The sequence below is a fragment of the Spea bombifrons genome, chromosome 8 (genome assembly GCF_027358695.1).
Source record: "Spea bombifrons isolate aSpeBom1 chromosome 8, aSpeBom1.2.pri, whole genome shotgun sequence".
Lineage (NCBI taxonomy): Eukaryota > Metazoa > Chordata > Amphibia > Anura > Pelobatidae > Spea > Spea bombifrons.
Genome location: NC_071094.1, coordinates 14330752 through 14357975, shown reverse-complemented (window position 1 = coordinate 14357975; position 27224 = coordinate 14330752). Strand labels below are relative to the sequence as shown.

The following is a 27224-nucleotide window of genomic DNA, read 5'->3' as shown; positions in this document are numbered from 1 at the left end:
GGCAGCAGCGGCAGAGAGGAGGATCCAGGTCCCCTGCAGCGCAACAGGGAATCTGGATCTTAGTCTTACAGTCAGACCTCTATTTGAGGTCCGATTATAAGATGAGTATTTGCTCTGATAAAAACCTTCTCTTATATTCGAGCAAATATGGTATATATATAAAACTGTATTTTTATGAGCAAGTCCTAAAATGAGCGATATATATATTTAAACAATTCTCGAGTTAAAATACTGGCATGTTAAATGCCCATGAGGTGTCTACTTTTAAGAAAATGTATGATTTGATGGGGTAAATTGAATTGGCCGGGTTCAATAATAAAGCGATGGACGCAGACAACCCCCTCTGCTAGCCACGCCTCCTTCCTGCTGCAGCGGAAGTTGTCTACGCGAATCGCGTAGACATCTACACGCTGCCCCAGCTACACACCGGGGACAACAGACAACAACAGAGGGTGGTAGTCAATGGAGTATATTTGGAGCAAGGTCTTGTAACTAGTGGGGTACCTCAGGGATCTGTACTTGGACCCATTCTCTTTAATATTTTTATTAGTGATATTGCAGAAGGTCTTGATGGTAAGGGACATGTCTTTTGCTGATGACACAAATATTTGCAAAAGGGTTGATGTTCCTGGAGGGATAAGCCTTACCTGAACTGCAGATCTCTCACTCGAAGGCTTCTGCAGGGACCCGGCTGTGCGAGCAACTTCTCTGGCCCCGCCCCCAGAGGAAGGTGGGGGAGACAGAGTTATGTGACACTCTGCTAGCTTCCTGTTCTCCTGCTGCTAGTGGAAGAGACGCTGCTCACGACCAAAGCACCGGTAAGCAGCCTGGCCCCAGCGGACATTTTTTGCTCCAAAGGGAACTACTACTACTACTACTACTGATGCTGCTCCTCTTTCACCATCCTTATTTCAATTTGTGTAATATTGGGGACATTCTGTCCTGCTTCTAGGGGCTGCATGTGCCTATCATCTGCCAGTGCCTGCCTGCCTGTCCAGGCCCAGTGCCATACTACTGCTGATTCTGCTCCTCTCTCTTGTTCCTTATTCTGGGGGATCCATTTTTATTTATATTGAGGGTCAGTCTTGTGGCTGGATATGACTGTCTGCCAGCGCCTTACCTCTCCTGCCCTGAGCCTCAATACCCTTCCTTACTCCTTCCTTATAAATAAGTAATTTTCTTCTTTTGGGGGAAATTTAGTGTCCTGTATGGTGGGGCTGGATACTCCAAACACCCTGATACTACTGCTGCTGCCATATCACTTTCCTTACTCTGAAGGATCAACTAATCAAACTGGTCCAATGTTTGGAGAAGCATGAGGCTCGATGTGTGTATCCTTCGGTGAAGTACTGCTGGTGTTGGTAGTCCTGCAGCGCAAAACCGAGTGTTGATCTCTTCCTTAACCTTAAGATTAGTCCGCAAGGTGTCAGGGACTTTGGGAACTCCCTTTCAATGATGTTTCTAAATCAAAAAATACCCCTGAATTTTGAACAGCAGGAAACAAAATTTGTTGCCCAAAAAAGAATGCGAAAAAACAAACCAAAATTTTCATCAAAACCAATTTTGCTTGCCATGCCCAAATCTACTTTACATATTACTCTGCATTATAGATTTAATGATACTATTGGCTTAAAGAGTTTGTAGGTATTAAAGGGATCCGGGTGGAGGATCCGGAACACAAATTGGCTATATATGCTGACGATATGATGTGCTGATCTCTGTCCAACAAATTGTATCAGAATTGGAAACCTTTCATTCCCTTACCAGCTATAAGATTAACATTCAAAAATCTGAGATCCTGGGCATTCATATAGATCCCTCCCACCGCACTCTTCTCTCCCGTGACTACCCCTTCCACTGGACTGACGACTCTCTCACCTACTTGAGTGTCCAAATAACGACCAACCCCTTAGACCTCTACGCTAAAAACTTTCTACCGCTACTCTCTACGATTGCCACAGACCTGCGCCGCTGGTCCTACACCCATGTCTCCTGGTTCGGACACATGGGGTAATCAAAATGAATGTCTTACCTTGACTGCTCTATCTTATACAAGCCCTTCCTATTTCTATTCCTCAGGCTTTCTTTCGGAGCTACCGCTGGATCTTCGCCTGGTATATATGGTCTAATGGAGCTCCCAGATTGGCCTTCTCACACCTATCTCGTCCTAAGTTGGCGGGGGGTATGGGCTTCCCTGATATAGAGGGTTCTCTATTCTCTCGACGCATTTCAGTCATTCCTTGGCTACCTGCCAAATACACTACACCATTGCTTCAGTCCCACCCCACTATTGCCCCAACACTTCGTATTCTACGGTAATCCCAGACTAATCACTGCCTTATTGGCCCTCCTGGCCCTATGATTCAGATTTCGCACAATCCGGAGTTCCCCTTGCCTGAAGGCGAGAATGCCCTCCGCCCTTTTATGACACAGGGAGAAGACGTTCTCCGAGTCTCCACATTTCTCAGTTGAGGTAATTTCGCTCCTCTTACCCGGGTGTTACGAAGTGTTACTCCCACCTTTCAACATACATTCCTCCACCATCAAATTAAACATTTTATCACATCTCTCTCTCCTTTGCCCTTGCTCGACAGACCACTGACTCCCTTTCAGTCCCTTTGTGCAGACTCTGCGGCGTCTTCCCACTTACTTTCCCGACTTTATAAATTATATGTTGATAGCCGCATCTCCACTAAGCCCTACTTTCTCGGTTTATGGGAGGGCGAGTTGGGAATCACTTTGGACACGGAGGCTTGTGATAACGCCATTATGCTCACCCATAGCTGCTCGATCTCCAGTAGACTCCAGGAGTCTGCCTATAAACTACTTACGCGCTGGTATAGGGTCCCTGCAACCATACACATTTTTGCTGCTCATGTCTCACCTGCCTGCTGGAGGTGTGGATCTTCTAGGGGTACTTTCCTCCTTTTGTGGTGGGACTGCCCTCTGATTAAGCCTTACTGGTCCACTATTCTTCGTATAATACGGTTTGTAGATGACCCTGACATTCCCTTCGACCCAGCCAGCGTTCTGCTCCATTTCACGACGCACCTATGTCTCCTACAAACGTTCTCTCACCATGCAGTTACTTAACGCTGCTAAAGCAGTTATACCTCGGTTCTGGAGGTGCACGGACACCCCACCCCTCTCTGCATGGTTGTCTCACGTCAACTTTATTCACCAGATGGAGGAGCTAGTTATGTCCTCTAGGGGGCCTTGACTATAAACATGTTCTGAAATGGCTCCCATGGCAATCCTTCCTTATACCCTCGGCATTTCCCAACTTTCTGTCTGGCGCTACCATTATTGCGCAAACACAGTGACGAGCCTCCTGCTATGATATATTGCTTCTTATCTGATTTGGCACTCACACACTTTCTCTGTACATTGGGTTACTTTTATTTATGCTTCTCCACTGGACTGGACTTATGGTCCTTGTTTTATGTTCTTTTCTTTGTTATTTCTATACCATTCAGGATACACCTGATTATGGGTACTCTCAGGAATGCTGCGGCGCTACATTGATTGACATTTCTCTTGTACTGCTGCCTGATGTATTTCGTACTGTTTGTTTTTCCACTCGCGTCGGTGGAGTCCCTTTGCAACATGGCCGCGTGCTCTTGTTAATGTATGTTTTTGTGGAGTGTTTGTTTCACCCCATAATGTACAATGTTTCACGCCTGTGACATTACGCGCCATACCTTTTTCATTGTACGCCTCTTTATGATCCACTCTCTACAACTTGTGTACTAGAAATTCTAAATATGCTTTGTATATCCTTTTAATAAACTCAGATTTGTGAAAAAAAGAGTTTGTAGGTAGTGATTTTATATACTGTGTGTGTGTGTGTGTGTGTGTATATATATATATATATATATATATATATATATATAAATAGTCTAAATATATACATATACATACATTATATATATATAATGTATGTATATGTATATATTTAGACTTGTGCATTCAGATCTGTACCGCATCTTCGCAAACTTAACACGGCACAAACTTCCGGTGATGTTCTCTTTCCCGAATGGAGGATCAGATATAACCAGGCACGAACGTCTGCCAAAATGGCACTGTGATAAGCCTTCTCCCTCTGGTTATTTTTGAGTACACAATCGTGAATATATATTTGCTTTACATATCATATGAATTTACACTATATGCAAAAAAAAGTTCCCTTTATGTATGAACACTCTTTTGTGGTTTAGTTTCCCATGAGAGTACTGAGGAGTTAGTGGCTCTACATTAGGAGAGTATTACCGGTAATATTTATATTCTGCTGATTTCTGGGTGAAGTGGAAGCTTTCAGTACAAACCTAACATTAGATAAATATAGAACAGAGATTGAGTAAATTAGACACATTATCTGTCTTATTATCAGTGCATGTCTTATAAATGCATCCATATATTTATTCTCCTGGATGAGTTTAGTTATTGTAGCTGGACAAACACATAAGCCTTCAATCTGTTCACCAATGTGTGTTTGAATGTATCTGTTGTTGGATTAGTTGTAAGTTTTATACACATAGCACACGAAGAAACACAAGTTACATAGATCATGCTACCCAACACAGTTGTTTCCTGTTTCCTATATTTGTTTAAAATAATGTGGCATGAAATAATTTCCTATTCAAGCTCTTGGAAATCCGTCTCTTCCCTTCTACGTTTACATAGCATTTAGTTTATACTGAATATTAACTTTGTTTTGATATGCTAGAGAAATATAAAGAAATCTGCACTGCTATTGCTTGCCAATCCAGAACTTTATATTTAACATTTTATTTCCTTTGTTAATAAATTATAATCACCCATTGTCTAATGTTTTTCTTTAGTGTTAATCTTTATTTTGTGCTCTGTGTATTGAATCCAACATTTTAAAACGTTGCTTCTTACCATAATATCCTGATGCAGAAATCTGAGAGTTCTTGATTTTTCCAGATGAAAAACCAAGTGGTTGCCGACAACCTGTGAAATCAAGTTCTTTTTTTACTACCAATTTAAAAAATGCCAAAACATCATTTATTCTTTTGCTTAATTCAATGCACACTTCTGTACCAACTGCAATGAGCTTACGTGGATCATATACAAGGTAAAGGGCCTTCATTCCGAAGTCTTCATGTTCTCCTTCAGACTCCACCCGCCAGAGGCCCAGTGAATGGGGGACCATCTCAAGGGTTACAGACACACCTGCAGCAAACAAGCAAATAAGTTACAGTGGTGTCGACAGGGGGGGCCATGACCCCCCACATCATGCTGTGCTCCCCTGTGTGCCCCCCCAATTAAAACACTACTTTTTTTATGCAGAGGAGAGAGAGGGGCACCAAGCGGTCGCTCATGAATACGTTTTCAGCAACCCCTCGACGCTCCTCACTCTCCTCCCTGAGACTTCCAGCTCACATGAAAGTGTGAATTAGTGAGTGACTGTAAAAGTGTTTGTATCATAGATGTATAATTGATTTGTGGAAAGGCAAAGATTGCACAAGCAGGGTGTTTGAGACTTGGGGACCAAGATGGCACAGGCAGGTTGTTTATGGGACAAAAATGGCACAGGACAGGCTGTTTGGGGACAAAGTTAACTCATGCTGTGCTGCTTGGGGACAAAAATGGCATGTCCTGTGTGTGTAATTTGGGTGCTGGTCAGGTACTTTGTTGGCAATGTGGACGCCAAGGATGGCTTTAGGTTGTGCAACCTGTGATCTATGCCTGTAATTTATGGGGTTATATCTATACCTTTAATGCTGAGTTTTTATGTAGATTACAATTACCGTATTTGCTCGATTATAAGACGACCCTGATTATAAGACGACCCCCCAAAATCTAAATATTAATTTAGGAAAAAACAAAAAGCCTGAATATAAGACTACCCTATAGGAAAAAAAGTTTTACTAGTAAATATTAATCTAAATATTAATTTAGGAAAAAACAAAAAGCCTGAATATAAGACTACCCTATAGGAAAAAAAGTTTTACTAGTAAATATTAATTCATGTAAACATTTTTTTCATATTTAATAAAAGCTATGATTGAGAAAAATATATTTTTTTTATTTCCTTTTATTTGCCAACCTGCCCCCCCAGTTATGCACATCTGCCCCCAGGGTTGCCACTCTGGCCCCAGAAATGCCTTATACCCCCTATTTGCCACTCTGCCCCATGATGTGAGTGTGAGTACAGCCTCCCTATGCCATGCTATGACCACCACCCCCTTTACACATCCATGCTATCACACACACACTCATTCACAAACATTTAAATACTCATTCATTCCATTAATCACACATACTTCACACATTAATCACAAAAACCCTCCCCCACCCCCTTACCTGAACTGCAGATCTCTCACTCGAAGACTTCTGCAGGGGCCCGGCTGTGCGAGCAACTTCTCTGGCCCTGCCCCCAGAGGAAGGAGGGGGGAGGCAGAATTATGTGACACTCTGCTAGCTTCCTGTTCTCCTGCTTCTAGAAGAGACGCTGCTCGCGACCAAAGCACCGGTAAGCAGCCTGGCCCCAGCGGACATTTTTTTGAGGTCTGATTAGAAGACGACCTTGATTATAAGACGAGGGGTATTTTTCAGAGCATTTGCTCTGAAAAAAACCTCGTCTTATAATCGAGCAAATACAGTAATCTATACCTGCAAAGCTGGGTATAGATTGTTGTATAGATTATTGTGTGTTATTCTGTTGATCCATATCTGCTATGCTATGTTTCCATACATTATTTATGTATACCTGCGAATACAGGGTTTGTATGTCTTATTCAGTTGATTAATACCTGCAGTGCTGTTTCCATGTGTTCTTTATTTGAGCTATACCTTCAGTGCTGAGTTTACATGTGATTTACAGTTCATCTATACGTGCAATGCTGGGTTTGTGTTTTCTGTTGCTCTATAACTGCTATGCTATGTTTCCATACATTATTTATGTATACCTGCAAATTCAGGGTTTGTATGTCTTATTCAGTTGATCTATACACGTGCTGTTTACATGTGTGTTTTTTTTGGTGTGGTAATGGAGGGAGCATGCTAGTGAGCGTGGAGGGGGACCCAAGGAAATGCTTTCCTATGGTCCAAGTTTTTCAATATAAAATATATTGGCAGCAGGGTCTAATATTTATATATATTGGCAGCAGGGTCTAATATTGATATATATATATATATATTTGCAGCAGGACCTGCCAGTTAAGCTGTTATTTTAAAACCATATTTTTCTATCATGGTCTTTACTTCAAAGAGATAAGTACATAGTATGTAGTTAAAAATGCACACCATGGATAAGTTAGTAATATCCATTAGACTTGTGCATTTGTATTTGTGCAAATTGCAAATATACCAAAATAATCAGAGTGTCAGAGAGTGAGTGAGAGTGAATACGGGCACCGGGCAACAAATGTCATTCCTGAACTGAAAACATCCTTACATTTTCACCCGAACCAAATGGGCAGGGAATGAAATTAGCTTCCCAAAAACAAATGGGCCAAAAAACAAACCCACTTGCCCATTGGCAAATGTCTAATATCAAAACAAAAAGGCATTTATTTAATTTATGTGGGACATATGATTTTATGATAATACAAAGTGGATAATAGGAAAGAATCTATTTGTTCAATAATTGGACACTAAAGCTTAAAAGAAACAAATACTTTAGGAACACTAATAAAGTCTAAATTTGAAGTATTAGGTCAGATTGAAGACATTCTGTGAAGCCTTGAATTCTGAGATGTTGATGGGGTTTATTTTATTTTATTTTTTTATTACGTACAAAACAGAACATACACACATCCAAATTTAGACAAACAGCAAAGCAATAATTTAAATATTTGGTATTGACGCAAACAATTCTCATATACCGTATATTTATAAAAGCTATGATTGAAAAAATATTTTGTTTTTATTTCCTTTTTTTTCAACCTGCCCCCCCAGTTATGCACATCTGCCCCCTGGCTTGCCACTCTGTCCAAGAAATGCCTTATACCCCCTATGTGCCACTGTGCCCCATGATATGCCTTTTTACCCTCTAAATGCCACTGTGCCCCATGATATGCCTTTTGACCCCCTATGTGCCACTCTACCTCCAGAATTGCCTTATACCCCTATATGCCACTCTGGCATTTAGGGGGTTAAAAGGAATATTATGGGGCAGAGTGGCATATAGGGAGGTATAAGGCATTTCAGGAGGCAGAGTGGCGTATAGAGGGTTAAAAGGCATTTCTGGAGGCAGAGTGGCATTAAGGGGGTTAAAAGGCATTTCACAGAGCACTCTGTCTACAGAAATGCCTTATGCCCCCCATTTAACACTCCCTCCCCCTCCCTCCCTCCTCCAAACTTACCGGAGCTTCTGAGTCCCCGGTGCGTAGTCTGGGTAGCTGTCAGGAACTGGGTCCATACAGACGACTGTAAAGACCCAGAGCGCCCAAAGATTGTGTTCAGGAGGTATTGCGCAGGAGTGGAGTAGGACAGGGCCTGGTGCAGGGCGACCGCACTCACCCGGGTGTTGAGCACCTTGGGTTGTGCAGCCACACACCAGCGCCCTGACATAGCAGCGGATGTAGTCCAGAACAGAGCAGAACGAAACTTGGCTGGATGTGGAAATCCGAAGAAAACTTGGATCTGACAAAATGAACAGAACTTGGAGAAATGCTGCAGGCACCCTGGAGCAGGCATGAAACGTAGCACTGGAATCATGTGCAGGATGCTGCAGGCAGGGAGTATGGAAGCTAAGCAGAGGTTATAGAAGAAACATAACAAGCAAGGGATAGGGAGACCAGGCAAGGAACATAACCAGACAAGACATACACGATACAGGGCACAAGAAAGGACAGGGAACAAGGCAAGGAACACAGGGGAAGGAGTGAGGAGTCGGAATCCTCGGACGCTTCTCCTTTAAGCAAGGATAGGACATATTAACTGGGACATGGGGAGAGGAGAGAGGAACCGAAATCCTCAGATGATTCAAGGAAGGAGGGTAAAGGTATATAAGAGACAGACAAACATGAATACAGGAACTAGCCTAGGACTATGAAATAACAATTGGAGATTCCGTCACATCATATGGCCATAGTATGCTTAGCCCACCACTACGCCAAAGTAATCCAATGACGGTGCGTCCTAACGCTAAGCCCTGCATACGAAAGTACTGATAAACTAAACAAACAAACAAACATGAAACCCAAACACATAGCACTGAGACATACCCTTAGACTACAGACTGAGAAACAGAACACACAGGTGGGGCACAACTTATAAAGGAAACAGAGCTGAAGCAAAGAGCAGAACTAGAATCAAGGAATCAGAGGTTCAGGACAGAGCATATGGAAATCCAGGAGTGAACCACAGCAAAACATGGGAACGGAGGCAAGGCAGGGAAAAACAGAGATATGCAGCTCCGCTGCCTGGAAGGACCCTGACAGTAGCGTGTAGAGCTTCCGCTGCAGCCAGGAGGAGGTGCGGCTACCAGCAGGGGTTGTCTGTGTCCATCGCGCAGAGCTCTACACGCTGCCCGGACTAAGCACCGGGGACTCAGAAGTACCCGTAAGTGGGGGGGGGGGGACAGGAGAATCCAGGTCCCCTGCATCGCTGTGGGGGATCTGGATCTTAGTCTCATAGTCAGACCTAGTTGAGGTCTGATTATAAGACCTTAACATAAGTTTTTAATAAAGTCGACATTTGTTAATTGTTTGTATTTTAACAGACCTTTTTCTGCCCATTTTTTTAATGAAAGATTATCGATGTTAAATTCCAGATATTTTAGAGAAACATTTGGTAGAGGGATGAAACAGATTTTTTGTGCTCTTAAAAGAGGACCAGAAGCCCAAAAGGCTCTATATTACTAAATTAGAGTAAGAAATATTTTTTTCCCTTCTACAAAAATCTAAGCATAGAGAAAGGCTTCAGCATGGAAGATAAGGGTCTCTATCCGATACCATTTTTCTTTGATAAACTTATCATTATACCATTTAATTAAATGTTTTAGCATAAAGGCATTGTGGTATTTACGTATGTCTGGGAGCCCAATTCCTCCTGAATCTATCTTCTTATGTAATATTCTAGTACTAATTCTAGGTTTTTTTTTTCTCTAACCAAGTAAATCTATTAAAGACTGGATTTCCAGGTTTGCTTTAGAGAAAGCTAAAGGGATTAGTCTAAAAAGGTATAGCCATTTGGGCAAGAGATAAGATCTTATTGAATTTAACCTGCCCCACCAAGAGATTTCTAAGGGAGACCAACGTTTAAGAATCTCAATGGATTGGGACATTCATTTTTTATAATTTATAGCCAATAGCCAATAGACAAAATCATTTATATCTAATGGAAAAATTATGCCCAAGTAGTTTATTTCTAAAGCTGACCAACTGAAGTTGTATTTTTCTTTAAGCATCCGAGCATCTTTAGAACCTATATTAGTGATTAGGACACATGTTTTATTGATGTTAAGTTTGTAGTTAGAAGATTCACCATATCTATCTATTTCCTTGAGCAGATGATTTATTGAAGATAATGGATTTGTTAGGGTTACCACAATATCATCTGCATAGAGACTCATTTTAAAAGATTTAAGACCAGCTGGGAAACCTGTCATATTTGACTTACTTCTTACACTTTGAGCGAAAGGCTCAAGAGTGAAAACATAGGACAGAGGGCAGCCTTGCCGTGTTCCATTTTTTAATGTAAACTAGGGAGAAGAAATACCAGCCCCAATAATTCTTGCAGAAGGGGATTTATATAAAACAGATATCTTATCCAAAATTTTGCCTTCAAAGCCAAAGGTCCTTACAGTGGCCATCATAAAGTTCCAGTTAACCCTGTCAAAAGCCTTTTTGGCGTCAAGAAACAGGGTCAACAAAGGAATTTTTTGTCTCTTTAATATATCTAGTGTTTGTATAAGTCTTCTGATATTATTGCTAGGGCATCTGCCATTTATAAAGCCAGACTGGTCATTATTAATTAATGTGGGAGTTATAACTTTCATCCTATTGGCTATTAAAGATGCATAAAGTTTAATGTCAACATTAAGAAGAGAGATAGGTCTATAGTTGTTCATTGCTGTCGGGTCTTTGTCCTTTTTTAATATAGTTACAATGTTAGCCTGGAGCATCTCTTCTGGGAAATCTAGGTTAAAGTCTGTTGAATTGAAGAGGTCTACTAAATAGTTCTCTATTTTTGAGATCAGGGTTTTATAAAATATGTTTCTAATAATAGGTTTTATAAATAAACTGCAATCTCTGGGTTTAGATCCCAATGTTGTTGAATGGATTAAGGAGTGGCTGAGTGACAGACAACAGAGGGTTGTAGTCAATGGTTTATATTCAGAACAAGGTCTTGTTACCAGTGGGATACCTCAGGGATCTGTACTTGGACCCATTCTCTTTAATATCTTTATTAGTGATATTGCAGATGGTCTTGATGGAAAGGTATGTTTATTTGCTGACGACACAAAAATTTGCAACAGGGTTGATGTTCCTGGAGGAAGAAGCCAAATGGCAAACGATCTAGGTAAACTGGAAAAATGGTCAAAGCTGTGGCAATTGGCATTTAATGTAGATAAATGCAAAGTAATGCACTTGGGGCATAAAAACCCAAGGGCAGAGTATAGAATATTTGATACTGTCCTAACCTCAACGTGTGAGGAAAGGCATTTAGGGGTAATTATTTCTGAGGATTTAAAGCAGGGGCGGGCTGGGCCGGGGGGCAGGGGGGCAATTGCCCCCCAGGCCGCCCTAAACCCGGGCCGGTGGGCCGGACGGACGACAGGCAGACAGGCATTCAATGCGGCTGCGGCCGCGGCCGCAAAGTTAAAAACTAAGCGGCCGCGAGCAGGATTGAATGCGGCCGTCACGCGTACCTGGCGGGGGAGGGAGGGGGTCGGTCCGCCCCGGCTGCCGCTCATCTGAGGGCTGCCACCATGCCGGCACGCCTCCAGAAACGGTGCGCGCGGCAACTGCGGCTGTGCGCCGGGACTTGATCCCGGCGCACAACACTGAAGCCACGCCCACCGTCTTCCGCGCTCAGTGCACAGGACAGGAAGAAGAAGAAGTAGAAGTAGAAGAAGAAGAGGAGGAAGAGGAAAAGTGAGAGTGAAAGAAGAAAAGGTAGGAGAGAGTGGATTAGTAAGTGTGTGAGAGTGATGGGTGTTATGCTGAATGTAAGTGTGTGAGAGTGATGGGGGTTATGCTGAATGTAAGTGTGTGAGAGTGATGGGTGTTATGCTGAATGTAAGTGTGTGAGAGTGATGGGTGTTATGCTAAATGTAAGTGTGTGAGAGTGATGGGTGTTATGCTAAATGTAAGTGTGTGAGAGTGATGGGTGTTATGCTGAATGTAAGTGTGTGAGAGTGATGGGTGTTATGCTAAATGTACGTGTGTGAGAGTGATGGGTGTTACGCTGAATGTAAGTGTGTGAGAGTGATGGGTGTTATGCTGAATGTAAGTGTGTGAGAGTGATGGGTGTTATGCTGAATGTAAGTGTGTGAGAGTAATGGGTGTTATGCTGAATGTAAGTGTATGAGAGTGATGTGTGTTATGCTGAATGTAAGTGTGTGAGAGTGATGGGTGTTATGCTGAATGTAAGTGTGTGAGAGTGATGGGTGTTATGCTGAATGTTTGTGAATGAGGGTTTCAGATAGCATGGATGTGTAAGTGTTGGGGGATAGCTTGGCATAGGGAGTCCGTAATCACATTCCTTTCATGCCCAGATTCCAGCATGTAGTGGCTGCCTAGGCATGATAGGAGTGTGATTGCTGTTATAAATTATTTTTTGGTCCAACTTCGGTGTGTTAACACTTTTATTGGACAGAATAATTCAATGACAGTATTAATATATATATATATATATATATATATATATATATATATATATATATATATTTATATATATAATTGCAAACAGCAATCACACTCCTATCATGCTAAGTCAGCCAGCACATGCTAGAACCTGGACATGATAGGATTGTGATTGTTGTTATATATATATAAGGTTTTTTTTTTTTTTTTTTCAATTTTGGCCAAGTGAATGCTGAATTTTTAGTTTCAGTCCAGAATTTTCATTTCGGTGCATCCCTACTATATACTATGCCAGTCACTAAAGTGGTAAGCCTACACCACATCAATGTTTGGCTTAGTATATAGTGATAGGGGTTGTCAGTGTCTGGCTCAATGTATAGGCACACATTGACGGTGGTACCGCATAATCCCTAAGTATATAATGATAACAATTATGCTGTACCCCTGTCAATGTTTGCCTAACCATAGAACTATGCAGTTTTAACCCCTTAAGGACAATGGGCGGTCCCTAAAGCCATTGAAAACAATGCATTTTGAGCCCGTACATGTACGGGCTTTGTCATTAAGGGGTTAAAGTGTGTGTGGGGGGGCACATACAGGATCTGCCACAGGTGCCAAATACTCTAGGTACGCCCCTGCATCATGCGGCTGTCAGATCCAATGGCCATGCCTCAGCTCCTCTTCCCTCGTCTTAAAAGGGGTGTGATGAAGAGCTGAGGCATGCGGTGCCTGCACGCCGGCCACTTTAATTTCATTAGGCGCTGGTGGAGTGACTGCCGCACGACGGCCGCTTTCAATGTCGCTCGCAGCCGCTTTGATGGTGCAATGGGCCAGTTGACTAGACTTGCCCCCCAGGCCTTAGGATGCCAGCCCTCCCCTGATTTAAAGGTAGGCAGACAATGCAGCAGGTAATGCTAGCAGAATGCTTGGTTGTATAGCGAGAGGTATCAGAGGTAGAAATAGGGAAGTGCTCATGCCATTGTACAGATCACTGGTGAGACCTCACTTGGAGTATTGTGTACAGTACTGGAGACCGTATCTCCAGAAGGATATAGAAATGTTGGAGAAAGTGCAGAGAAGGGCTACTAAAATGGTTTATGGATTACAAGATAAACCTTACCAGGACAGGTTAAAGGATCTTAACCTATATAGCCTGGAAAAAAGATGGGACAGGGGGATATGATAGAAACATTTAAATACTTAAAGGGTAAAGGAAGATAGTTTTAAAAGGAGAAATACTACCACAACAAGAGGACACAACCATAACCTGGAGGGGCAAAGGTTTAATGGTAACATCAGAAAATATTACTTTACGGAAAGGGTAGTGGACGCATGGAATAGCCTTCCAGCAGAAGTGGTAGATGTTAATACAGTAAAGTCATTTAAGCAAGCATGGGATAGGCATAAGGCCAAGCTAGATATAGGATAAGGGCAAGTACTAAAGGAAAGTACTCAGAGGTTGGGCAGACTGGATGGGCCTACTGGTTCTTATCTGCCATCACTTTCTACATTATCTATATTATGTTAGTGAATCCATCTGGGCCCAGAGCCACATTATTTCTTAAGTTTTTAATAACTACCCTTATCTCTTCTAATGAGAAGGGAGAGTTCAACATTTCTAATTGATGATTCGTTAGAGTTGGGAGCTTGATGTTACCTAAGTACCTCCTTTTTTCAGGTACTTTTTTCATCAGGGGAGTTAGAAATGTTATATAGATCTTCATAATATTTACCAAAGGCAGAGCCTATTCCTTTCGGACTATAGTACGTAACACCTTTATCTACTATTTTAAATATCCGCTGCTGGGCAGTTTTCTTTTTTAGTTTATTGGTTAATAGCCTTATAGCTTTATTGCCTTTGTAATACCAAGTCTGTCTTAATTTAGTGAAATTTTCTTTAACCTCTGACATATGTAAAATATTAATCTTGCCTTTTATTTCAGCAATTATTTTGGATACTCCTGGAGTGGGATTATGTTTGTTACTTTTAGCTAGTTGATCTAAGGACATGTTCTGGGAGTGACATATTTCGTGATCTCCTCTCCTTGGAGCTAAGATTAATCAGGTGGTCTCTAATAACGGCTTTATAGGCACACCAAATTTTGGTAATAGGGATGTCAGTTGACCTATTTTCTTCAGAGAATAGCTGTGTTATATTTTCTAGATATTTTTGGTTCTCTTTTGGCATTAAAAGAGGCTTATATAGTCTCCAGTTATAATTTGAAGTCTTGGTCAAAGAGTCTTTTGTCCATAGTACTACAGCATTATAATCTGTCCAAAAAAGATCCTTGATGAAAGATTTAGATACTATATTAGTTAACCGAGAGTCCCCCCCAAAAAAAGTTTAGTCTAGCATAAGATAAATGGGGATAAGAAAATGGGTAAAATCGTTATGGTCTGGGTTAAAGGCTTGCCAGATATCATATAAACCAAATTCTTTCATCATTTGTTGAAAAGCCATAGATTGTTTTTTCAGATTCTTGGGGCAAATAATACCTTTTGGAAAGGTTTTGTCTAAATTTGTATCCATCACCATATTAAAATCCCCTCCGATGATAAATAAGCCTTGCCGGATAATTTCAGCTCTCTCAAATGATTTTCTAACAAAGACTGATGAGAATTTATTCTATATGAGCATACAGATTCATAACCGTATATAGATGTCCATTTATTTTACATATAAGGGTTATTGCTCTTGCCTCCTGATCGATCTCACTATGAATATGTTCATACCTTAAATTTTCAGAAATTAGTATTGCAACGCCTCTTTTCTTCTGTTTTAGAAGAGACGATTCTATAACTAGATTGTAATATTGGATTTTAGTTTTTTTAACAATATCTACTGTCCAATGGGTCTCTTGAATTAGGTATTCAACCCCTGCACGTTTACCGTCATCCATCTAACCATAAAGGATTTAAGACTGGAAAAAGGAGTCCCTGAAGCGAATCCCATAACATACTTTGCGGCGTACACAAAACCAAGAAGACATTAAACATAAATGTACAGAAGGGTCAGCACCCATTATGAGCTTCTGTACGAATGCTCTTATTATTAACAGAAAAAAAGGGCATAATTTGGATTCTACAATTGAACCCGGAGACGGGGGAGTTTAAGTATTGAGCTTATCTCAGGAGAAAAAAAACTATATATGTATACCAAGAATTAGAGGAACTCTAATCTAGCCCAGAGGCACTCTTTTATAATAGGTATTAATAAGATCTGATTTCTAATAGTATAATTGCATTGAAGTCTCATAAATGAGTTTTTATTATTATTTATTGTTTTATATAGCGCCATCAAATTCCGTAGCGCTGTACAATGGGTAGACAGGGCATAACAAGTAGTATGTAAGAGGGAGAAAAAAACAACAACAACAACCCGTATCCAGACCCCGTATATGTAAGGGTAGCTATGCCTTGCTTGTTTTACTTATCCATAGACATTAAACAGTTATATACTTGACAATCTCAAAAACATGTAGTCATACATAGCAAGTGAATTAGGTCTGCAACTAACGATTATTTTAATAATCGATTAGTTGGCCGATTATTTTTTCGATTAATCGATTAATCGGATAAAAAAAAACAATATGCAAATTTTTCGTTTATTTAAAATAATTTAATGAACTGGATGTTAAAAAACAACTTAAAATTTACATTAACATTCTTATTTTGTTATGATGTAATAAAAAACAATATTTTCAAAGTACAAGAACCCAAACAATATTTATGCACTTTGCACCCAGCACTCAGCACTTTGCACCCAGCCCTGGCAGTTTGCACCCAGCACTTTGCACCCAGCACTTTGCCCCAGCCCTGGCACTTTGCACCCAGCACTTTGCACCCAGCACTTTGCCCCAGCCCTGGCACTTTGCACCCAGCACTTTGCACCCAGCCCTGGCACTTTGCACCCAGCACTCAGCACTTTGCCCCAGCCCTGGCAATTTGCACCCAGCCCTGGCACTTTGCACCCAGCCCTGGCACTTTGCACCCAGCACTTTGCCCCAGCCCTGGCACTTTGCGCCCAGCACTCAGCACTTTGCCCCAGCCCTGGCACTTTGCACCCAGCCCTTTGCACCCAGCACTTTGCACTGTGTCCCTGCACCCAGTCTCCAACTCTGCCCTGCCCCCAGCCCTGCCCCCACATTCTGCCCTGCCCCCACACTCTGCCCTGTACCCACACTCACACCCTGCCCTGCATCCCCACCCCACTCTGCCCTTCACCCAGTCTCCCACTCTGCCCTGCCCCCCCACCCCCACTCCCACTCTGCCCTGCACCCACACTCACACCCTGCATCCCCACCCCCACTCTGCCCTGCACCCAGTCTCCTGCCCTGCCCCCCCACCCAGCCCTGCACCCAGTCTCCTGCCCTGCCCCCCCACCCAGCCCTGCACCCACACTCACACCCTGCATCCCCACCCCCACTCTCCCCTGCACCCAGTCTCCTACCCATTCGCTCTGTGCGAATGGAGCCACTCACACAGAGCGAATCGCTCTGTGAGAATGGAGCCACTCGCACAGAGCGAATCGCACAGAGCGAATGGCTCTGTAATAATAATCCGTTATCGATTATTATCGATTTTATCGATTCGTTGTTTCAGCCCTAAAGTGAATATAAATCAAACATGTATGGAGAAGGAAAAAAAAACATATCTAATACACCCAATGCCCAACTCTGCCCATGTTTCTCATCCATGGGAATTAGACAGTTATAGGCTAGGTTTCCACTTGGGTTTTTGTCCGGCGTTTTTTTCTTAATGAAAAACGCCAGGAAAACTGCCAAGAAAACTGCCACTGCATTTACCTGCGTTTTGGCGTTTTTTCTGCAGTTTTTTCTGGCGTTTTAGCCTTTCTGTGGAAATTGCTTTTTTTGACCTTAGGCAGTTTTTCCAGCCTTTACAAGTTAGAAGTTTCACCCAGCTAAAAGGGATTAGGATAAATGGCAAGTATCTGCCCTCTCCTGATGTCATTTACTTGGTAGACCCTTTTGTCTCTTTTCTGTGGTTTGTAAGGCATGCTTTATTTCGAATGTCTGCTCCTCTGGGAAGATTGGCCCCAAATGATGGTGCAAATTGTTTGCTGTTGCTTTTGGCACGCAGGATCCGGTTGCGTATGTTTGTTTGTAATGGCATGTTTGTTCCAAATGGTGTAAAATTCAATATGAACCAGTCCAGGACTTTGTTTTGTGTGAAACTGTTTGTTTTCAGCCTATTTCTCGTAGGACACACAGATACTGGGTCCATCCTCTGCATTGTAACTGTGGAAAAAACGCCATAAAAAACGCCAAGGTAATAAACCCACATGGCTTTTTCATGGCGTTTTTTCTCTCCCATAGACTTCTATTGGAGAAAAAAAGCTAAGATTTCTTGCAAAAAACGCCAGAGTGTCAACATGCTGCAGTTTTGAAAAACTGCCACAGAGCCCAAAAAAGCAGAAAAACGCCAAAGAGGACTGAAAAAACGCCAAACAGAAAAACGCCAAGTGGAAATGGCATTTTGCGATTTCCCATTGAATTACAGCTAACATCTGGCTGCAGCCGTTTTTCACAAAAAAACACCAGGTGGCGCTATTGGCGTTTTTATAGGCGTTTTTAGCATAAAAAACCCAAATGGAAACCTAGCTATATACTTGGAAACCCCAAAATAATGTAATCAATCCAATCAAGTGATTAAAAATCAACCATGTATGTATCTCCACGGTTCTTCTTTCAAGTTAATATTGATAATTTACATGAAAAACAAACAAAATGAACCGTACATAGCACAACATATAACCAGAAATAATAAAAGGTAACAACCCAAATCGTCAAATCAACTTAGGAAAGGTAACAAAGGCTTAATGAATGGTAAAAAACGATTAGCAATAGGATTTCAAATGAAGCGTGTATTGCATATTGTTGTCCATACACGTCAACACGAACGCAGCATACGCGTGTTGAAAAATTTCCCAGACGGCAGTGTGAAAAGCTGTTCGGGTAGTCAGTCTGCTTTTCTCTCCCCACAAAAAGGACACCGGAGACGGCAATGCGAAAGGCTGTTCAGGTTTTAAATCCAATGTAAATTTTAAATCCAATGTAACAAATAAAAGATATGATATAAAAGAAGTTATAATTTGTCAATCCACCAATGTTATATATTTACTAACCTGTCCCTGTGGGATACAATACGTTGGGCGTACTACGAGGAAAATCCTCGAATAAATGAACATACCGGAAACATTAGAAAAGGATATATGCTTCATAGTGTATCTGCCCACTTCACTGAAGTACATAAAAAAATTACAAAATACTGGAGGGATGAAAATTTAATAAGAACTATAGATCAAAAAGAAATTAAATGGGTTTATAATCTACAAACCTTAGCCATAAAATTTCTTAATATTGAATTTTTTATAAATACAATATTTATATATGTACACATAAAAAATATAATAAAGTGTTGCACCTATAATTATCAAAGTGACAATCAATTGATTATTACACCAAAATAATGTGCAGTGAAGATAAAAGTAAAAAATACCGTATTTGCTCGATTATAAGACAAGGTTTTTTTCAGAGCAAATGCTCTGAAAAAGACCCCTCGTCTTCTAATCGGGGTCGTCTTCTAATCAGACCTCAAATAGAGAGACTAAGACTAAGACTTAGGAGACTAAGATCCAGATCCCCCGCACCGCTGCAGGGGACCTGGATCCTTCTGTCTCACCCCCCCCCCATCATACACACACTTACCGGTGCTTCCTGCTGTATTGCCGGGGCAGCGGGTTGACATCTACGCGATCCGCGTAGACAACGTCCGCTGCAGCCGGAAGGAGGTGTGGCTAGCAGCGGGGGTTGTCTGCGTCTGTCGCGTAGACCTTCCCCGACTGTCAGAGATCAGAGTTCCCTGCACCGGTGCCGGGGAACTCTGATCTCTGGCAGCCGGGGAAAGTATACGCGACGGACGCATACAAACCCTCCGGCTGCAGCGGAAGGCGACGTCAACCCGCTGCCCCGGCTGGAAGCACCGGTAAGAGAGGGGAGAGAGGGGTGAGAGAGGGGGAAGGGGGGTCAGAGAGGGGGGGGAGAGAGAGAGTGTGTGTGTTAGTTAAATGGGGGTATAGGGTGTGTGTGTGTTAAATGGGGGCATAGGGCATTTCTGGAGTGGCATTAAGGGGGCATTTAATAGAGCACTCTGCCTTATACCTCCCTATATGCCACTCTGCCCCATAATATGCCTTTTAACCCCCTAAATGCCAGAGTGGCATATAGGGGTATAAGGCATTTCTGGAGGCAGAGTGCTCTATACAATGCCTTTTAACTCCCTTAATGCCACTCTGCCTCCTGAAATGCCTTATACCTCCCTATATGCCACTCTGCCCCATAATATGCATTTTAACCCTCTAAATGCCAGAGTGGCATATAGGGGTATAAGGCATTTCTGGAGGCAGAGTGGAACATAGGGGGTCAAAAGGCATATCATGGGGCACAGTGGCATATAGGGTTAAAAGGCATATCAAGGGGCACAGTGGCATTTAGAGGGTTAAAAGGCATATCATGGGGCACAGTGGCATATAGGGGGTATAAGGCATTTCTGGGGCAGATGTGCATAACTGGGGGGCAGGTTGGAAAATAGAAGGAAATAAAACCAAAATATTTTTCTCAATCATAGCTTTTATAAAAAAAAAATAGTTTAGATGAATTAACATTTACTGGTAAAACTTTTTTCCTATAGGGTCGTCTTATATTCAGGCTTTTTCTTTTTTTTCCTAAATTAATATTCAGATTTGGGGGGTCGTCTTATAATCGAGCAAATACGGTAATACTTGATTTTCCAATCTCCATTCGTTGTATCAGAATCATGTATCAATATGTAGAAACATAGAAACAAAAAAAAAGAAACAAAAGATCATAGTGCTTTCAACAAATATAAGTGAATCAGGTGTAACCTCTATATGGTGTTTCACTCACATGGGGATGAGCAATGAGTTTGCTCTGATTTGTTCAAATATATAGCAAAGGAGTTCCGGCTCCGTTTTAATTTATCAGGTTGTTTTGGGAAGTTCTCTCTGAGTCCTTCTTCGAGCGTTTTAGCCGTCCATACAGCAAGAACACGAATCAAGCAGTGCAAGATAGAAAGGCAGGGAGGTGAGATACAAATGCGTATTTAATATTTAAAAAAGATGCAGCATGCTTACATTTAAAAAAACAATCTGTAGCACGTCTGAGTCTCTCCGTTCTTTTCCGAGACAGGCGGCTTGCAGGTGTAGCGTGATGACGATCCAACACGCAAACGTGTTTCGCCCAATCAGGCATCCCGTGTGTGACGTGTTAATTGTCTCTCGTTACATTGTATCAAGTGTCAATTATCTCTCTCTGTGACGTGTTAATTGGCTCTCGTTACATTGTATCAAGTATTATTTATCTCTCTGTGACGTGTTAATTGGCTCTCGTTACATTGTCTCGGGTTAAATTAGATTAGGTAGCGGTAGTACGCATAGCAAATCCGTATAAAATAGAATGAATTAGTCAATCAATTAAGGGTATATTTATACATTACTGTAAATTATGTAATATAGGATTAATTCTAATCTACCAACATATTTAATATTTATGCTTTTTGCAGTTGCATTTAGCTTGGACACACAAGTGAATCCTGAGCTGGGGCGAATCTCCTAAGTGACATCTCTAAGTGAGGAGTTACAAGCAAAGAAGGAGTTAAAAAGCAAAAAGGAGGGTAAAGTATAAATCCTTGTGATTCCATATATATTTATATATATTTTGTGCCTGTCTGTTTTTGCCAGTTATTTGAGCTATCCCCATTGCCAAGATGTCCTCCATGTTTGACAATGCGGTCAGGTGTACATCTTGCTCGACGTATGCAATCCTTGATCAGCGCTTCGAGGGTGCATATTGCTGTGCGAGATGTGTGCAGGTTGCTCATTGGCACCAATGACAAAGTAAGAGGTAGGCGGAGTGTCCTTAAAAATGATTTCAGGGACTTAGGTAGCAAGCTCAAGGCAAGGACCTCCAAGGTAGTATTTTATATTACCTGTACCACGTGCCACACCAGAGAGGCAGCGGGAGATTAGGGAGCTAAACAAGTGGCTCAGAAGCTGATGTAGGAAGGAGGGGTTTGGGTTCATGGAGAACTGGGCCGACTTCTCTGTCGGATACAGGCTCTACGGTAGGGACGGGCTGAACCTCAATGGGGAGGGTGCAGCTGTGCTCGGGGAGAAGATGGCCAGAAGGGTGGAGGAGTGTTTAAACTAGGGAAAGGGGGGGAGGGAAACTACAATATAGAAGGGGAAGATAGTGTAGATAGAGAGCTGGGGCTTATAAATGTACCTGGGGGTGGAGCGGAGGGAGGGGTTAGAATAGTTAATAGGGATAGGCTTCATAGGAGGAAAAAAAAAAACACCTCTAAATTGTATGCTTACTAATGCCAGAAGTCTGACCAATAAAACTGGCGAACTGGAGTTAATAATGTCTGCAGAAAATTATGACATAGTGGGTATAACAGAGACATGGTTGGATGATAGCTATGACTGGGCGGTTAACATACAGGGTTATAGTCTATTCATTTCGAAAAAAACGAAAAGGGGGAGGAGTTTGCCTTTATGTAAAGTCCAGCCTAAAGGCCACACTGTGGGAGACTATATGTGAGGGAAATGATGATGTGGAGTCATTATGGGTAGAAATATTTGGAAAGAAAAATAATAAAATACTGATCGGTGTTTGCTATAAGCCACCAAATATAATTGAAGCAGCAGAAGATCAATTATTAAAGCAAATAAACAAGGCAGCAAATCACAATGAGGTGGTTATTATGGGGGACTTTAACTATCCCAACATAAACTGGGAAACCGAGACCTGTGAATCTTATAAAGGAAACCGGTTTCTGACTATAAGTAAAGATAATTATCTGTCCCAAATGGTACAGGACCGACCAGAGGGGGCGCTCTACTGGACTTAATATTAACCAACAGACCTGACAGAGTAACTAATGTGCAGGTCAGAGGGCACCTAGGAAATAGTGATCACAATATAATACATTATAACTTGTCCTTCAATAAGGGAACTCTTAGAGGAGCCACAAGAACTATGAACTTTAGGAAGGCAAAGTTTGATCAACTAAGAGAAGCCCTTAACACTGTAAATTGGGAAAATGTCCTCAAAAACAAAGTACAGACACTAAATGGGAGATTTTTAAAAATATCTTAAATTCTCACTGTGAAAAGTACATACCGTATGGGAATAAAAGAGTCAGGAACAAGAGAAAATCAATATGGATAAATAAAAATGTAAAGGAGCAATAAATGGCAAAAAAGGGCATTTAAGCTACTAAAACAGGAAGGAAGTGAGGAAGCACTAAAAAGGTATCGGGAAAAAAATAAAATATGTAAAAATCAGATAAAAGCAGCAAAAGTGGAGACAGAAAGACTCATTGCCAAAAACAAACCCCAAATGTTCTTTAACTATATAAATAGTAAAAAGGTTAAAAATGAAAGCGTTGGCCCCTTAAAAAGTAATGAGGGAGAAGTTATAGACGGGGATCAGGAAAAAGCTAATCTATTAAATATATTCTTCTCTGCTGTATTCACAGAGGAAAATGAAATGCCAGGTAATATACAGCAGGATGAGATAAATGCCCCAGTACATGTCACCTGTCTAACCCAGGAAGAAGTGCAGTGCCGCCTAAAAAAAAATCAAAATAGACAAATCACCAGGTCCAGATGGCATTCACCCCCGCGTTCTAAGGGAGTTAAGTAATGTAATAGACAGACCCCTATTTCTAATATTCAAGGACTCTATAGTGACAGGGTCTGTTCCCCAGGACTGGCGCATAGCAAATGTTGTGCCAATATTCAAAAAGGGGACAAAAAGTGACCCGGGGAATTATAGGCCTGTTAGTTTAACTTCTGTTGTATGTAAACTGTTTGAGGGTTTCCTAAGAGATGCTATTTTGGAGTATCTCAATGAAAATAAATGTATGACTCCATATCAGCATGGGTTTACAAGGGATCGGTCCTGTCAAACTAACCTGATCAGCTTTTATGAGGAGGTGAGCTCAAGACTGGATCGGGGTGAATCGCTGGATGTCATATATCTTGATTTTTCCAAAGCATTTGATACGGTGCCACATAAAAGGCTGGTACATAAAGTGAGAATGCTTGGGCTGGGGGAGAATGTGTGTGTATGGGTAAGTAACTGGCTCAGTGATAGGAAACAGAGGGTGGCTATTAATGGTACATACTCTGAGTGGGTGACTGTTACTAGTGGGGTTCCACAGGGGTCAGTTTTGGGTCCTATTCTTTTTAATATATTTATGACCTTGTAGAGGGATTGTATAGTAAAGTATCAATCTTTGCAGACGATACTAAGCTCTGTAACGCGGTTAACACAATAGAGGACAGTGCACGATTACAAATGGATCTGCATAGGTTGGAGGCTTGGGCTGGGATTTGGCAGATGAGGTTCAACACAGATAAATGTAAGGTTATGCACATGGGGAAGAAAAATCCAGGCTGGGAATATGTATTAAATGTGAAAACACTGGGGACGACTGACATGGAAAAGGACTTAGGAGTCTTGGTTAACATTAAATTTACCTGTAGCGACCAGTGTCAGGCAGCTGCTGCTAAGGCAAATAAAATCATGGGGTGCATCAAAAGGGGCATAGACAGTGGCGTCGCTACAGGGGGGCAAGGAGGGGCAATTGCCCCCCCTAGGTTATTCCTTGCCCCCCCTGCTGCCCCCCCGCTGAATTTGTAACCACCCAGGACAGTCCTTGACGGCTAACGACGGCGTGGTGCCGTCGCTAGCAGTCCCAGTCAGGTGCTAACGACGGCACCATGCCGTCACTAGCACTATCTTACCTTCATGGAGGTCTGTGGACCTCCATCACCACCTACCCCGGCGATCTGACCCTCACACTGAAGGGCATCACCGGGGCCACCCGATCTCCCCGGTGACGTCTCGCGCAATGACGCGATGACATTGCCGCGCAACTTTATTAACAACTGACAATTGTCAGTTAAAGAGGTATGGGGGCATGCTGCTTAGATGCCTGTATCTCAGGCATCTAAGCAGCTACATACCCCCAACATATACCGTTGGAAAGGTAATCGACTCACCTTTCCAACGGTATATAGATTGTAAAAAAAGAATAAAAAAATATTAAGTTAAAAAAAATAAAAATGCAAAAAAAATGATTTGGGGGGTCTCTAAAGGCAGATAAAAAAAGATCAAAATTGCCTAGAGACCCCCCAAAATAAATTATTTAAACATAAAGTAGTTTAACTTTTTAAAAAAAAAAAGTTTAAGTATTCTAGCTAAATGATCACTGTGATAGCCAATGTTACCACAGCGATCATATAGCTTTAAAAAGTCACATTCCCTTTTTAAAAATGGCCGATACTAATTTTTAATCCTATGATCCCTTTGATCATGGGGTTAAATTTAGCCAACGGTAGAGGGAGGCAATTTTTGAAATCCTGATGAACTGCAAATATTATTAAAATCAGCCATTTAGCCTGTGCGGTACGTGAGTAACCATATCATCCCTGGAGCGCCTTGCATTTTTACTGCAAAACTTATTTTTGCTGTAAAAGTGATTTTTTTTTCTCCCTTTACCATCATTTCTTTGGGATTGTAAGGGGAAAGAATGGTGTGTGCTTCTGTGAGTAAATGTATGGAAAGAATGGCGTGTGCTTCTGTGAGTGAATGGAGATATGAAAGGCGTGTGAATGGTCAGTAATTAGGGTTGAAGCCTTGACATGGCATTACTGCTCACGTTAGAAGTTAAATTATGGCACAAAAAGTACATATTTGCAAAAACTACACCCCTTGGCGCATCAAATGAGGGGCTGCATGTGTTTCTAGTACAAACCTGGAGTGCGCAAGACACAAATGAACATGTCATTATGGTTAGAAAAAACATATTTTCAAGCCAAAGCAACATATTCCATCATTATTTGTGCACTCAACTTTTGTCCTAGAAATACACGTAGCCCCTCATTTGAAGCTCCAAGGGGTGTAGTTTCTTAAAATGGATGAACTGTCTGAATGAGGGAGAGCATGAGTTAATATGTGGATGATTTGTCTGAATGAGGGAGAGCATGAGTTAATGTGATTGTGTGTATCATAGATGTATAATTGTGGAAGGGCAAAGATGGCACTAGCAGGATGTTTGAGCCTTGGGGACCAAGATGGCACAGACAGGGTGTATATGGGACAAAGATGGCAAATCGTATGTGTGTTATCTGGGTGCTGGCCAGGTTCTATGTGGGCAGTGTGGTTGGGGTGTGCAACCTGTGATCTATCCCTGTAATTTAGGGGGTTTTAAATATACCTTTAATGCTGTGTTTTTATGTGAATTCCAATTGATCTATACCTGCAAAGCTGGGTTTCTGTGTTATTCTGTAGATCCATATCTGCTATGCTATGTTTCCATACATTATTTATGTATACCTGCAAATACAGGGTTTATATGTCTTGTTCAGTTTATTAATACCTGCAATGCTGTTTCCATGTATTGATTTGATCTATACCTGCAATGTTACATTTCATATATTTTTATTGTATACCTGCATATACAGGATTTGTATGTCTGATTCTGTTTATTTGATATATACCTTCAGTGCTGAGATCACAAGTGTATTTCAATTGATCTATACATGCAAAGCTGGGTTTGTGTGTTAATGTGTTAATCTATACCTGCTATCGGCAGCAGGGTCTAATATTTATATATATATTTATATATATATCGGCAGCAGGGACTAATATTAGGCCCTGAAATCATTTAGTGGAAAAGTTAAGGTATTGTGTTGTTTAAAGGATTTCAAGGATTAGTCGTACTAAATGGTGGCTTCAGGCTTCCCATGTTGAATGATCAAGTATTGTATTGTCCAATAACAAAAGTATCATTCCATAGCACATTACTTTTGGCAATATATATATATATATATATATATATGTGTGTGTGTGTGTTTTTTCAGTGGTATGATTTAATGGTGGAAATTATTAATGCCCCCCAGTTTGACTGTGGTATCTTGTGTGCCCTCCTTATATATTGTTTCTAGAGTCGCCACTGGGCATAGATGCCCACGACAAGGAAATAATTCTACCATTGTACAAGTCACTAGTCAGACCACACATGGAATACTGTGTACAGTACTGGGCACCAGTGTACAAGAAAGATATAGTGGAGCTGGAGAGGGTTCAAAGACGGGCGACCAGAGTAATAAGGGGAATGGAAGGACTACAGTACCCAGAAAGATTATCAGAATTAGGGTTATTTAGTTTGGAAAAAAGACGGCTAAGGGGGGACTTAATAACTATGTATAAATAAATAAGGGGACAGTACAGAGATCACTCCCAGGACCTATTTATACCCAGGACTGTATCTATAACAAGGGGACATCCTCTACGGCTGGAGGAAAGAAGGTTTCTACACCAGCACAGA

At 41.5% G+C, this 27224-nt stretch overlaps 1 protein-coding gene across 1 annotated transcript in view; it reads right to left on the bottom strand.

Moving 5' to 3' along the window:
- Positions 1-27224, bottom strand: part of F8 (coagulation factor VIII) — a 694472-nt gene that overhangs the window by 191457 nt on the left and 475791 nt on the right. Inside the window, exons 19-20 of the mRNA XM_053474021.1 lie at positions 5083-5196; positions 4903-4974 (exon numbers count right to left, since the gene is read on the bottom strand). Of these exons, the coding sequence (XP_053329996.1) occupies positions 4903-4974; positions 5083-5196 (186 nt within the window). The remainder of the gene's footprint in view (positions 1-4902; positions 4975-5082; positions 5197-27224) is intronic.